Source organism: Triturus cristatus, chromosome 6 (genome assembly GCF_964204655.1).
Source record: "Triturus cristatus chromosome 6, aTriCri1.1, whole genome shotgun sequence".
In the NCBI taxonomy this organism is placed as follows: domain Eukaryota; kingdom Metazoa; phylum Chordata; class Amphibia; order Caudata; family Salamandridae; genus Triturus; species Triturus cristatus.
The window spans coordinates 807861110-807874550 of NC_140589.1; the positions used below are offsets into that span (position 1 = coordinate 807861110).

The window sequence follows — 13441 nt, forward strand, 5'->3', positions numbered from 1 at the left end:
AGGATGCATCAAAGCCATCTGTTAGTGAAATTGCTTTGAAGGTTTAAAACCTGTAGTTTTGGGAGGTGACATTTTTCCCTTGCATCATGGATTTACGGTCATTTTAAAGAAAATAAAGTCTCACCAAAGATAAAGGAGTAGCTGCGGATCTGTGTCTGGTAGAACGGAAAGAAAGGAACTGATGTCAACGAACAGGGGTGGCGTTTTTATGCGGTTCTGCATGTCACTTCTGGAGTGGAACAAAGGGGTTACGGAGCCGTATTACACCATCTATTGGCACAGAGTGGTACTGTTGAAACGTTTCCATATCAAGCCTGAACCCTGAGGAAATATTCAACGTGTGAGGAATGTGGGGTTAGAAGTAGCCATCAGATTTTTTATTACAACAATTTGTCTTTAGAATCTGGAAAGCGAACTGGTGCCACAAGTTGAAAGTACTCACAAATAAAACACAAAGTAGTTGAATGGACACATCAAGGAATGTGGACAAAAACTACAAATATAACTGAGTGTTGCAGATTGGGGAAATAGGTAGTTTAAAGTAAAATGCAGTATTAAGTGAGTTTACAAGTGAACAACTTGCACATACTATAAAGGTGCTATTACAGACCAGTCAAATGTAAGAGAATGGATAAGACATGGCTCATCTCTCCTCAACAGATGCAGGAGATACGGCAACATATCTCATATGATAAATCTGCTCTACATTTACTACATTTTGGAAAATAACTCTGTTAAAAATAATTATGATACTGTGGTATGACTGATCTATATGACCAAACTTTATATTTATCTTCCCATTTGCTGACAAAAACCTATAACACTCTCCAAAGAGGAGACTCAGAATGTTGGTTCTAGCGGACAAATTAGAGCTGCAAGTAGGATGGAAGACACAGAGGAAGCATAACAGAGGGTTTGTATTAGAAACTATGAAATGTGTTATATGTGGTGAAACTATTGCATTCACTCTTACAATACATCTGGAGAAGCATCAGCCTCAAGCATAAACAGAAACTCTGCTGTGGGAGGGAAACAGCCTTTGCTACAAAGTTTTTACCTTGTTTTACATTTTACATGTATTTTTAACATTCTAAAGACTGTTGGCATGCAAATCTTTACCCCGCAAGACAAAACAACGCATTTTAGGGTAATTAAAAAAGGGGGCTTGTGGGGTTCCCCACAATTATAAAATGTTCAAATAGTACCAAACCTGTAAATGAATAAGGCAATTAATTAAATATATTAAAATTTAATGTATAATTTCTTAACACTAGGTGGCAGTGTTTCAGAAACGGTAAGCATGGTAAAAGTATGCGTGGTAGTGGAATGCGTGGTGAAGGTATTTCTAATGTGAGTGAATGAAAATGCGTGTGAGTGATATGCGTTGTAAGCATTTCCCAGAGAGGCTGGAAGGGTAGGGGGGCGGTTTCGTAGCAGTGCAGTAGTTTTAAAATTTGTGCATAGCTCACTGGGTTACTACTTTTGTCACAGAGATTCTTTTGTTACTGTGCAGTTCATAATTTACAATCATAATCTAGCACTGTATGCTATGAACTACCATCAAAGAGCTGAATGCAAGCTGCATGGTACTTGTTTGGGCAGAACTGAATTCTTGTTATTAAAGTCAACCCTAACCACTGTGTTATGTTCTGAACCCCGGGTTTGTGCTTCTCCAGACCAAGCACTCTTAAAAAGAGCCTACAGGTATGCATGGGAATTCTACACCTTTATGTACTCTATGCCTTATGTAATATTTTCTATACACTGATTTACACATGTATGATTCATTGTCTCTGTAGGAGTGTGTGATGTAAAGTGCTACGACAACCTACACTGAAATGAGGTGCAATAAAACAAATAAAATACATGTGATAGAGGGGCTAAGAAAAGATTAGAGGTGCTGTTGGAGGGTGATAGTGAGGGAATCATTGAAGCGCCCAAACAAAGATTGTCATATGCTGGTGCAAAGTACGGTCATTTGCTATACTTCAAAAGCTAATACAAATGAAAATACAATAACAAATGAGTTTTAGGATGCAGCATTTTTCCCCCACATTTTCTTGGGGGAAGAACCCCCCAAAACCACCCTTTGTAGTGGTCTGTCTCGCTCGCAGCACTCACTATGAACTGTACGGGGGCTGGTCTGACAAAATTTGCCAGGGCTGGTTTGGGTTCCCAGTCCAGCCTGGAGTGGAAAACGCTTTCCGCCACATCATGCAACACAAACTTCATTCCCATCCGCAGAAGATGTCCTATTACCTAAATCCCATGAGTGAAACAACTCTAAAAGATGGCAAACTATAAAAAAAACTTCAGCTAATTCCTCACGATGGAAAGAGAAGGCCAGGAAACAATCACTTCAATCATTTGTGGGTCCTTCTTTACTCAAGGGGATAAGATGACAAAACCTACACATTCCAGTTGGGTAATATGGAATATGTTTTTTCCAGTTGGGTACTACAAGCTATGGGATCATAGATGTTGAAAAATAGCTTTCACATATGCAGTTTGCACAATACATATGCATAAAACATCAAATATTAAAGGAAAATCCTCAAGATTTAATGTGATTTAAAAAAAAAAAACAAAGGTAGCGGGGAGTGCCATAGTTAGAAAGGCACAACTTGGTATTCATAAAGACCGCATTTCACAGGAAATAAGGTCTTCCACTCAACACCCTCCATATTCCTTGAAGACACTAAACTCCCACAGATCCGTTTAGCCCAAGGATACTTGTGTTTTTTTATCATTACTCTTTCAAGGGCCTATGATTAACACAAATACATAACTTATCTTACTTTTCAAGAATAAGAAACAACAGACAATACCGGGGACTGTGAGTGTTGAAAAAAGGCTATCTGCTACAAGCTAATAAAAGCACTTACAAATGTATGCTTTTTCTGCTTCCATAAGAGTAGACACTTTGCCTCATGCTAACTGACCAGTGGTAAAGTGATCTATCTAGAGGGAAAATTATTTGTGTGGTAGCAGGGTATCTGCATTCCCTTTGTTGAACAAGTCTGCAGAGTCCTTGTATACTTCAGAATTTATGAGCATGTCTTTGGTGCTGGAGTGATTGATTCTATAAGGCGCGAGTGAATAAGACATTTACAGGAACTTTTTAGAAGGCAAGGTGACAGTTCTTGTGACACACTCAAAAATAATGCAGTGTGTTGAAATAAAACCTTGAAAAAATGTATAGTTCTAGATTATGCAAACTAGAATGTCTAGAAACAGTAAAACAGGTGTCAAAAACATTTTTGAAGTGTCTGATAAAAAAGCTGTAATTAACCCAGATAGAAGTTAATCTCTCTGAAGCAGATGCAAGATAAAGGCAACTCTTTGGGCATCGCTGCACAACCCTGCAGATGTAGCACAACTTCGGGAATAAGAGCCGATACACTTTGTCAATCCCCTGGCACTTATAGGCCATAATGTTTAAGTTGCCAACCGAAAGGTTTAAGGGAACAGTGGATAATGTTAATGAAAAGCCAGGATTTCAGAACCATCATGGACTAAACTGTGCAACTTGAATGAAATTTTCAGAGGTGAACACAGCTAGAAAATGTGAATGAATACAACAGGTAGTACATTTCACTGTAGTTAAAGGGATTGATAATCCCACTAATCTAATAACAAATGTGTACCTATCTGGATACTGAACATTTTTTCAGGCATCTGAGCTACTTATTAGCTGAAGAGCTACCTGTCTAGTTTTGGTTCCAACTGGATTACAGGCCTTTTAAAGAAACACTCTGACACTCCCCAGACATTATACCTAGGGCCCTTCAAGACATTCAGCTTATCCCTTGGTGCCTTGGGACAACCTTGCTCTGACCCAAAGTGCCTGAAAGTCATATAAGAAATGTTATAAATCCCAGAGCTATTGATTCTAGGTGAAGTGATAGAAGCAGAGTTGGAACTGTAAGAAGGACCACAGCTGTTGGCTTTGGAACTAATACCAAACTGGACCATTATCTGGTCACAGTGTGCAAGGTAAATTGTGCGGTGTCAACCCAAATGAAAAGCGACACATGATTTTCAAACCAGTCACCGCTCTAGCTTGAAATCCAACCAATCACACTAGTTGAAGGAAAAAAAAAAAGAATCTGCTCGGATAGCAAGAGAAACTGGTAGATGCATGAAGTTATTTTGGCTCAAAGAGCCTGTATGGAATTCTTTTTTTTAAAGTCCAAAATGTACTACTGCAATGATCTGAGCAATATGCACGCCAGCTTTGGCAGTAGTTCTCAGAATGTATTTTTTTTTTTATAGATTAAGGATCCTCAACTGTAGGCTTCCAATGATTTGTTTTTTTTAATTGTCTTAATAAACTTCACAAAGGAAGTCATTTTCCATTAGACAGTCATTCGACAAAAAAACATCACTAACGATCCACTGAGTGAATCCAGCAGACACAAAAGCAACCCTCATTCCCTAGAGATTTTTTTTCTCCATGTAGAGGTCTGTCTACAATTCAAGCCACCTTGATCATGCTGCTATTGTGCCAATCGAAGGCAGTGGAACATGTTTTGGCGATCATAGGCTAAACAGATAAACATTCACTACCTTCCTATTGATCCCCAGCAAAAATGACCAAATATTTCCGAATATTTTTAACATGAAACTTGAATAAGTGTGCTTTGATAATACTTATTACAAAGTACAACAGACTAAACTTATAAAATAGTTACATATATTTTGGACCAATTCATTCCTCTTCTTATATCCAGCCTTGAATGCATTGCAGTAAGATGATCCATTTTATTTATGTATTATTGTTATAACAGACTTTTCTCACATCTTAATTTTCTTACATCTTAACACTGTTGTGTGTGCTTAATTCTTGCACCCCCAGCGGCCATGGTCGGTTTAAGCCTTGAGTTCTACAAAGCTACCAGAAGGGTGGTGCCAAGGATGTCTTAATGATCTTTTGGAACTATGGCTTGGGGGTGCCTCTGATCTAGAATGACAGATTATTACACCTTTTAACTTTCTTTATTTTGCCAGTGATTTCCGAACATCTGAAAGGTGGCTCCACACCAGCAGAATTTAACTACAATATTGACAAAGCAGTGGTTTAGACGAAAACAATAGAATAAAAAACAGTTTCAAAGGAAATCATATGCAGGTAGATTCAGGATCTCTAGTTGCACAGAGAGGGTAGTGCCTAACTGGTACTCTGTTGTGTGTTATATACATACACAAATTGATTATTTGGTACTAATCTGCAGGTAAATGTATTTTTTGTATAATTTATTGGGTAAGGTGTACTAGGGCCCTTGTAGTCTGCAGGGGAAGAATCCCTTTATGCTGTTTTACATTTTAAATGTGTTAACAGCTGTGTGGGAGCTAAACGATTATCTTCTTTCTAGCAGCTGAACTGTTTACGGGTCAACAAGGAAGTGACTCTTGGGTGTTGGGTCAGTGTTAAAGGACACAGGTCAGCTCTCTACACCTCTAATTCTTCCTCTAATGGCTGACTGAAGAGAAGGTGGAGGGACCATGTCTGGGTAAAATATATCAAAAGGTAGATATCCCTGAGCATGTTGGTCATGTGAGCATATCTGTCCCTTAGCGTAGTCTCGCTCCTCAAGCACTAAAATGGTCGAAGGCAGAGATTCTTCTCAAACCCATCTAGACCTTTCTTGCTTTCTATGTCAGAGGCTTGGAACTATTATGCTTACGTCCCAAGAACCACACCCAACAGGGTTGCTGGGGAGAGAGGAACATCAGTGAACTTTTCCATTGCACTTCTTATGCGAAGGCACTTCTCACAGCTTCAATTATTAGGAGGATACATGGTGAGAAATCCCCAAAGCTTGGAATTACTACAGAAGAATGGAAATCTCTTACAAAGTCCCGAAGTACTTATTTCAGGTGCCGCAAAAGGAATAACAGAGGAACAAAATAACAGAAGGTTCCAACGCATAAGCTTGCTCCTTAAGATAGCTATGCAAGTGGTGCATTTCATGCAGATTTGAATATTTTGAAATCGATAACTGGGCTCTGTTCACATTACATATTTTGGGGAAGTTTGTAAATAATAAAACAAAATAAATGTTTGTCTGTCTCAGGTTAATGCAATTAATGATATGAGATCTTATTTAGAGTTTGGCGAATGGGACGCTACATCACAACGTGTCAAATATCTCATCTGCTGTATGACAAGGCCATATGTCATAATACACCTGAAATAGGGTGGACAGGATATCTGCCAAGTTTGTGACACAAAATACTGCCTGCCAATCTCTAAATAAAGCCCATAGCTTCTATATCTTTTACTTGAGAAAAAAGTTGTAGATTGTGTAATGGTGTTAATGCAATATGTAAAGACTTGTCGATTTGGTCATATATAGTTATTTTACGTAGCCATAGCATACATTGTCAACAATTACACACGTTGTTGAACTTACCCATAAGATTTTGTTTTTTTCATTTGGTTACATAAATAGATAAAATAGCAGTGCTCAACAATTGTAATATTTGGGGTTCATTGGAGAATGGTGGGCTACAGAGGTATTAGTACATCACTGACAACATTTATTAACATGTAGCTAGAAGTAGCTATGTTTTTAGATTACCAATTTATTTGGAAGAAAATTACCTGATCCTTTGAAATTTTACCAACAGCAAAGTATTTGGACTTTGGGTTGGAGAAATAGAGACCAGATACTGCAGCAGCAGGTGTCATTGCCAGGGACTCCGTTAACACAATGCCTATAAAAGTTAATGGAAAGGAGACTGTTAAAGGTACAACAAAACATTTCTTTTAGTTAGGTTTACATTTCAGATAGTTAATGCATGCGATTTATGGAACTCATATACATGTTGCTGATATGCAACAAAGTGAATGTTAGCTGAATGTGAATAGTGACTTTAAGGAACAAATGACTTATGTTTAGTAACCATATTTTGGATTAATACATGCCTCTGCAGAGTCATCACTTTTTTGAAAGAGCGCCCGGATACCAAGTGGCTACATAAGGGGTGTTGGAGTGGGTGTGGAACTCGGGCACCAAAATGGTGCACCCTTTAAGCTGTATGTGATTATACAACAGAATAAGCACTAGGAGATCAAATTCCCAAAAACGAAAATCGCACTCCACCCAACAATCATCCTAGAAATCCTTAAAGGAATTTTCATTGATGCTGGTAAGAGGGTCACCAGGACCTCGAAAATACGAGCAAAAAAATATAAAATTGACACTGGTCAGGTGGAGGGCCATAAGAGCTGCGTCCCCATTGTGATCAAAACATCCTTGCAGAGACAACTCATATCTACTTAAAGTTCACAAAAGATAGCCTGGAAGGTAACAAGAGTCAGTCCTCTGGAGCACCAAAGGGGGCATAATATTATGCTCCAGATCCCATCATCAAAATAAAAAGAGTTCAGGGAGGCTTCTCCCTCCCCCGCAAAGATCAATAACTTGGAGAAAACATTAAGGGCCTGATTAAGAGTTTGGCAGTCCCACAGCGGATGGTGCAACGCGCTGTCCGCAGTGGGACTGCCAAACCTGTGGTTAGACCGCATGCCCGATCAGGAGTTTTTTCCTGGTCTGGCGGGTGGTCTTGCATTCGTCTGAGAGCGGTGATCTGTCAGGCTCATAAAAGAGCCTAACAGGCAGACTGCCGTTCTTAGAGCGTCGACTGCACCTTCCTGCAAGGTGTGGCACACATGCCACACCATGCAGGAACTGGGGGTGCATATTTACAGGGGGGCACAACATGTGCCTCCCTGCATGCACCTCCAGGCTCAGAGGCACAAGGGGCCCAGTTAGAGCCCCTTTTGTTGCCTCACCGCCATGAGAAGGGTGGTTTTGCGGCACCACCAGCATATTACTGCCTCTGACTGCTGCAAGACCGCTGCGGGATCCTGGATCCCCAGCCGTTGCAGCTGTCCAGTGGTGGTCAGACCGCCACACTCAAAATGCCGAGGGAGGGCCCGCAGTGTGGCGGAGGTGGGACCCCCACCACAGTTCAGCGTTACTATGGATCGCCAAACTCGTAATATGTCCCTAAATGCCCCACAAATCTCCAGCTGGAGGAACACTATATAACATTAATGTTATGATGCAAAATTTAAAACTGTGTGTGCAGTCCAGAGCAGTGCATTCCAGAGGGTTTCCGGGGGTTGGAACGAGGAGTATGTAGTAGCAAATTTGTACACTGGCACAAATTTCTTGGGATGAGGTCAGAAGTTATTGCTATTTAATTGTTAGTGTTGCGATGCATGATCCTCTTCTAATTTTCTTAAGCCCCCTTTCCCCTTGGCCTAGGCGAGGGGGAGAGGCCAATTTCGCAACATTAACCTTGGGCAAGGTGACCGTGGGTGTAAAGCAGGGTCCCCTTGCACCTTGAAAATATTGAGGGAGGTGGCTAATTCTTCCCTTTCAACTGTGGGCAGGGTGAGGGGATTGAAATTGGCCCACTCTCACGAAGAGTGTTGCGTGGAGCGTGGCTTGGATGGCCAACATAGCAGACACATTTTGAGAGTACTCCAGCATAACCCCCACTATCCTGTATTATCCCGTTGATAGCAGACAATTCTGAAACCAGGTCACTTAAGTTCGGGACAGACCAAATGAAGCAGTTTGGCAGAGTGTTGAATCCTGAGGCCAACTGTTCTCAGCAGTCCAACCAAGAATTTGTGCAGTTGTGCCATGACCGGCCCACGATAGAGGTCACATACACACTCATTCCAGTGGGTTCACCTGAAACCTTCAGATTCTCCTGGGCAGTCTCAGCGGTCTGCCACAGGTTACTGGGACAGGGGTGAGGCTGTTCCCACCCACCTCCTATCACTTCGACTTAGCCAGACCCCATACCTGGCATGTTGAAGGAGGCTTGTTGTACCCCATCCATTAGAGGGTTAGGCCGATCGGTCCGGTTGTGGGAAGATGTCAGGGGTGCTGGTTGGACCAACCCCTGGGGCAGAAGATGGGGTGGACCCGCTGACTCAAGGAGGGCACTGTTTACGTGGGCTTGTTTTAGGTGGCGGTAACAAGCTCAGGTCTTAAATTGTAGTCTATGAAAGTGTCTGTGCCAGGCTTTCCCTGATGGTTGAGTGACAGTGTCCTTCAACACCTGCGATGTTGGCACAGAGGGCAGGAGGTACCATTATGAGGAGGTTCTCCCGCCCTGTGTCTCTCCTGGTTAATGGGCTGCCTTCCAAACTTGCTGCATATACAGATGATATTTCTTTATTTACCACCACCACCCCCCACCTCACTTCCAGCAATTGAAAACGCTGCATCCAAATATGGAGAAGTCTCTGGTTATCTTCTTAACTCAAGTAAGACGCCAGTTCTGTATAACAGAAAACAGTTTCCCCATCGACCCTCGTTATCTCACAAGTACTTTTCGCAAATAGACGGTGCACCAAAAAAAGTCTTTTCAAATGATCCAATTTATGTTCTTTTATTCTTTGTCAACTTTTTAAGATTCGGACTCAGCCAACGCGTTTCTTTCTAATGAACTTCGTCAGGGCTGAAAAAATGAATATAGATACAAACATATATATAAAACACTATATATACATCACAAAACACAACATACCACGATACTCATAATACATAACAAAGACATTTCAATACCATACACTTATATACAAATGAGAGAAAGGAAAAATAAATGGCACACATTACACATATAAATACACCACAAACAATATTAAGAATTTTAAAAAAAACATTTGCCAGTGAAGTATAAGAGAGAAGAGTCAAGCAATTGGAACCTACTACTTAAATGTCTAGTCTGAAATTGTATACAGCCTAACACATAATATAGAGCATTTGATGTAAAGGTAATATGATTAAAATCCCCACAAAAACCAATTGATTTCAGGGATTTAGTGTCATCGTGTTGATTGCCCCATACGTTAAGTGGCCTGATGATTTATAATGGTAAACGATCAATCAGAAATGCTTCTAGAGGGATATCGGCAATTATTAAGACTGACACTCACAAAAAGTTATTAATTATATTTTTCTCAGCCAATTCTTACCATGAATAATAGTTCAAAGGTAACCTCCAGACTTTTTGCTAAGTGTTCAAATTCCTGGTAGCGTTGTTTACTGTTATTCAAAAGAACCGTGTTCCCTAGTGAAAATAAATTACGCAATTACCGTATCCAAATCAGTTACCGAGAGGTTAAAGGAAATAAAAAAGGAAAAGAAAAAGAAAAAACGAAATGAATACGGGATACAGGAAATTTCAAGAGGAAAGCAAGCGTAATCTTACCTCTTAGTAAATCAAATGGTGCATATACGGTTAAATTATATGTATACCACCAAGTAAATCAAATGTACATAAAACTTCCAAGTGGATCCAAGGAAACAAATTCATTGGTAAATCAACATTGTAGTTGTATAATTTAATGCCAGTGTATGGGCTCCATTTTCTAAAAGAAAGAGTGAGGAATATCATGAGCGTATAATTCTAATCCCCCATCACACCAACCCAATTCCAAAAATCGGTCCGCAGAATTAAATACGGATTCATGATACATTGTTACATATTAAGCCATGTCAGTGGGGCCACTAACTATCACCGCCAAAATAAACGGGGCGATATGTTTATAAGTAAGTCATTGACCTATTTTTACTTCCAATAGAAAACGCTAATATTTAGAAATCTTTAATATATCTACAACGTGAGGTATTTACAATCGAAAGCATCAGAGATCACCTGTAAGACTTCGACACGGCAAGATTGCTAGATTGCTATGTAAAAAATACGCACCAAGTGTGGTCTTAAAATATTCTAATTGAAGTAAATTCACGCCGTACAGACTAAAGACGAGTACTAAACAAATCCTAATATTTCTTTACATACCAGTTAAGATATCTCATATAGATTACACCGAATCTCTCTACGAGCCACTCGATATAAAAGGGCTATATAAATATTCCATCTCGTAAAAAACATAACAAAAGGCACCGGTATCCCAGTCTTACCGTATGAAGGAGTATATTCTCAGATTAGCGGCGAAACCGTATGCCATCAGTCGAACTCTTTAAATAGAACCGCCCTTTGTATCACATGTTTAGGGATACGCATAGAAACATGTAAAACAACGTTACGATATGTAATCAAGGTTCCAGATAATTGGGCGCCATATTGGAGTGGTGTGTACACTAAGCGATTAGATATGAAAACCTAACTCCCGATTATGCCGATCAGATGAAACAGTAAGACATAAGTTTTAAGGAGGATTCTACGGAACGATTGACAGTTTAGTATATCGAGAGTAATCGGTCCGATGTCGTAATAAGTACATGTCATGTACCTTAAGGAATTTTATCATGAGAATTCAGACGCCATATTGGAATGGTGTATGGACCTTAAGATTATATATAATATTCTGGCTCCAATTGAAATAATCAGTTTAAAAACAGAAGAAAATGTGCGACAATTGAAGTTTAAAAACCAGTTTCAACGCGATTATTCCTTTAAATTGAATAGGAAACAGCTACTCATGGAGAGGGAGAAAAAACGCACAAGGTCATGAAGTAGAAAAGTTTTTTGGTCAAGAACAACAAATAATTATTTGTGTTAATGCGTTATTATGTAAACCTCAGTTGAGAGCTCCAAGTGCAAAACTCTATTTATGACACCATATACTCCCCGGTTTGGCATATTGTCCAACCGTCTATTTAGTAATATACTCGATATATAATGCCTTCTTGGCAAGATGGCAAAGAGGCCATTCTATGAGAGTGCCATGCCAAACAATACAAGTCAATATGAAAAAGTATATATATCTCGGTATAAAGAAGTATATGTATCTCTGCCAGTAATTGATATAATACTATACCCGGGCTCTATTGATCATTAAACAAGTGTAGTAAACAGCCATTTTTACTTCAAAATTAGCCCTTATTCCCATATCAGATCTAATATACTTCTAACGAGCAACCATATGTTGAAGTTTATGGTACACCTAATAAATAGCGTGTTGTGAATTAAGGCAAGTAGTTTACCAAATGAAGGTGGAAAGTATCATTCTTAACCCCTTGTGTGCCACGCCCTTTCCCCGCCCTGTGCCGGCCGTTGCATTAGCGGGCGGGGTTCATGACGAGCTGGACTCGTCATGGGCACAGCGCAACCGCGGCCCATGACGAGTCCAGCTCGTCATGGGCACACAAGGGGCTAAACATGTTTCTGAATATGGAGAAACCCACATTCGTTAATGCTTGCACAAAGAACCCTTTGTCTCACCACCGAGTTATAGAAAAGGTGGAAGAATAAATAGATGAAAAACCATCATAAGGTCCTAAGTATCCTAAATACGGACAGAAAAACCTAAAACAATGATGGGGAAAAGATCAGCATATTGGTTAATCATAGTATTAGTATCCTATAGAAAATAATGCATTTCCCCATCAGTGTTATGTCCCAGACTGGTTGCTCTCAAGCGACATATCCATTTCGATTCCTTTTGTCTTAGCAACAGGTCCCTATTGCCACCTCTCTTTGGTGCTGGAACATGTTCAATGGCATGGAACCAAAATGTTACATCTTCGGGATGTTCCTTGACATAATGATTAGTAATTGGATACCTGTGTGTCATTGGTTCTTATAGCCCGTCTATGTTCCTGAATTCTTAGTTTTAAACTGCGGATGGTGCTGCCGACATAAATGATGCCGCATCTACACCCCAGGACATATACCACATAAGTGGTGTTACAATTTATGAAATCCTCAATCATAAATTGTCTAGAGGTGTTAAATGAAAAAACAAGGGTTTTATTTCTACCCCATGGGCAGACATTACAAGATCCACAAGTAAAAAAACCTTTAGGTTTATTTGGTAGCCAGGTTGTCGTTGTTTTTGGAGTAATTACATAACTGGGACATAGAGTTCTTTTTAAAGAGGTACCCTTTCTGTATGTGATAGATGGTTTACTTTCGATCACATCTTTTAAACCAGGAACTCCCACCAATAGATGCCAATGTTTGCGAAAAAGGTTGAAAATGGTGTTACTATGGGAAGTGTACTGGGTTATAAATCTTGCTTTTGTATTGGTAACAATCTTGATTTGTTTATCTTGTAATGTAACATTCCTACTCATCTTGCTGATTCTTAATTCCGCTCTATCCAGAATCCTTTGGTCGTAACCCCTTCTAGAGAATCTATTCCTGGTGTCACTGATATGTGTACAGAATGTCGCATCCTCGCTACAATTCCGCCTAATCCTCACCATCTCACCAAAGGGAATGTTGTTCTTGACAGAACGAGGGTGTGCACTTGTTGCATGTAACACAGCGTTACATGCGGTCTCCTTCCTATATAATGTACTATGTATTTGTCCATGCTTGATATAAAATTGGATATCAAGAAAGTTGATACGTTCTTTGTGACACATCATAGTAAATTTTACATTATACGTATTGGTATTTAGAAATGATACATACTGGTTGAGTTGGTCAGTGGACC

General features: G+C 39.8%; 1 protein-coding gene across 1 annotated transcript in view; it reads right to left on the reverse strand.

Annotated features, from left to right (window-relative positions):
* MTR (5-methyltetrahydrofolate-homocysteine methyltransferase) overlaps positions 1 to 13441 on the reverse strand; it is a 456618-nt gene that overhangs the window by 16505 nt on the left and 426672 nt on the right. The window contains exon 32 of the mRNA XM_085611389.1: positions 6608 to 6720. Coding sequence (XP_085467515.1) covers positions 6608 to 6720 — 113 coding nt within the window. The remainder of the gene's footprint in view (positions 1 to 6607; positions 6721 to 13441) is intronic.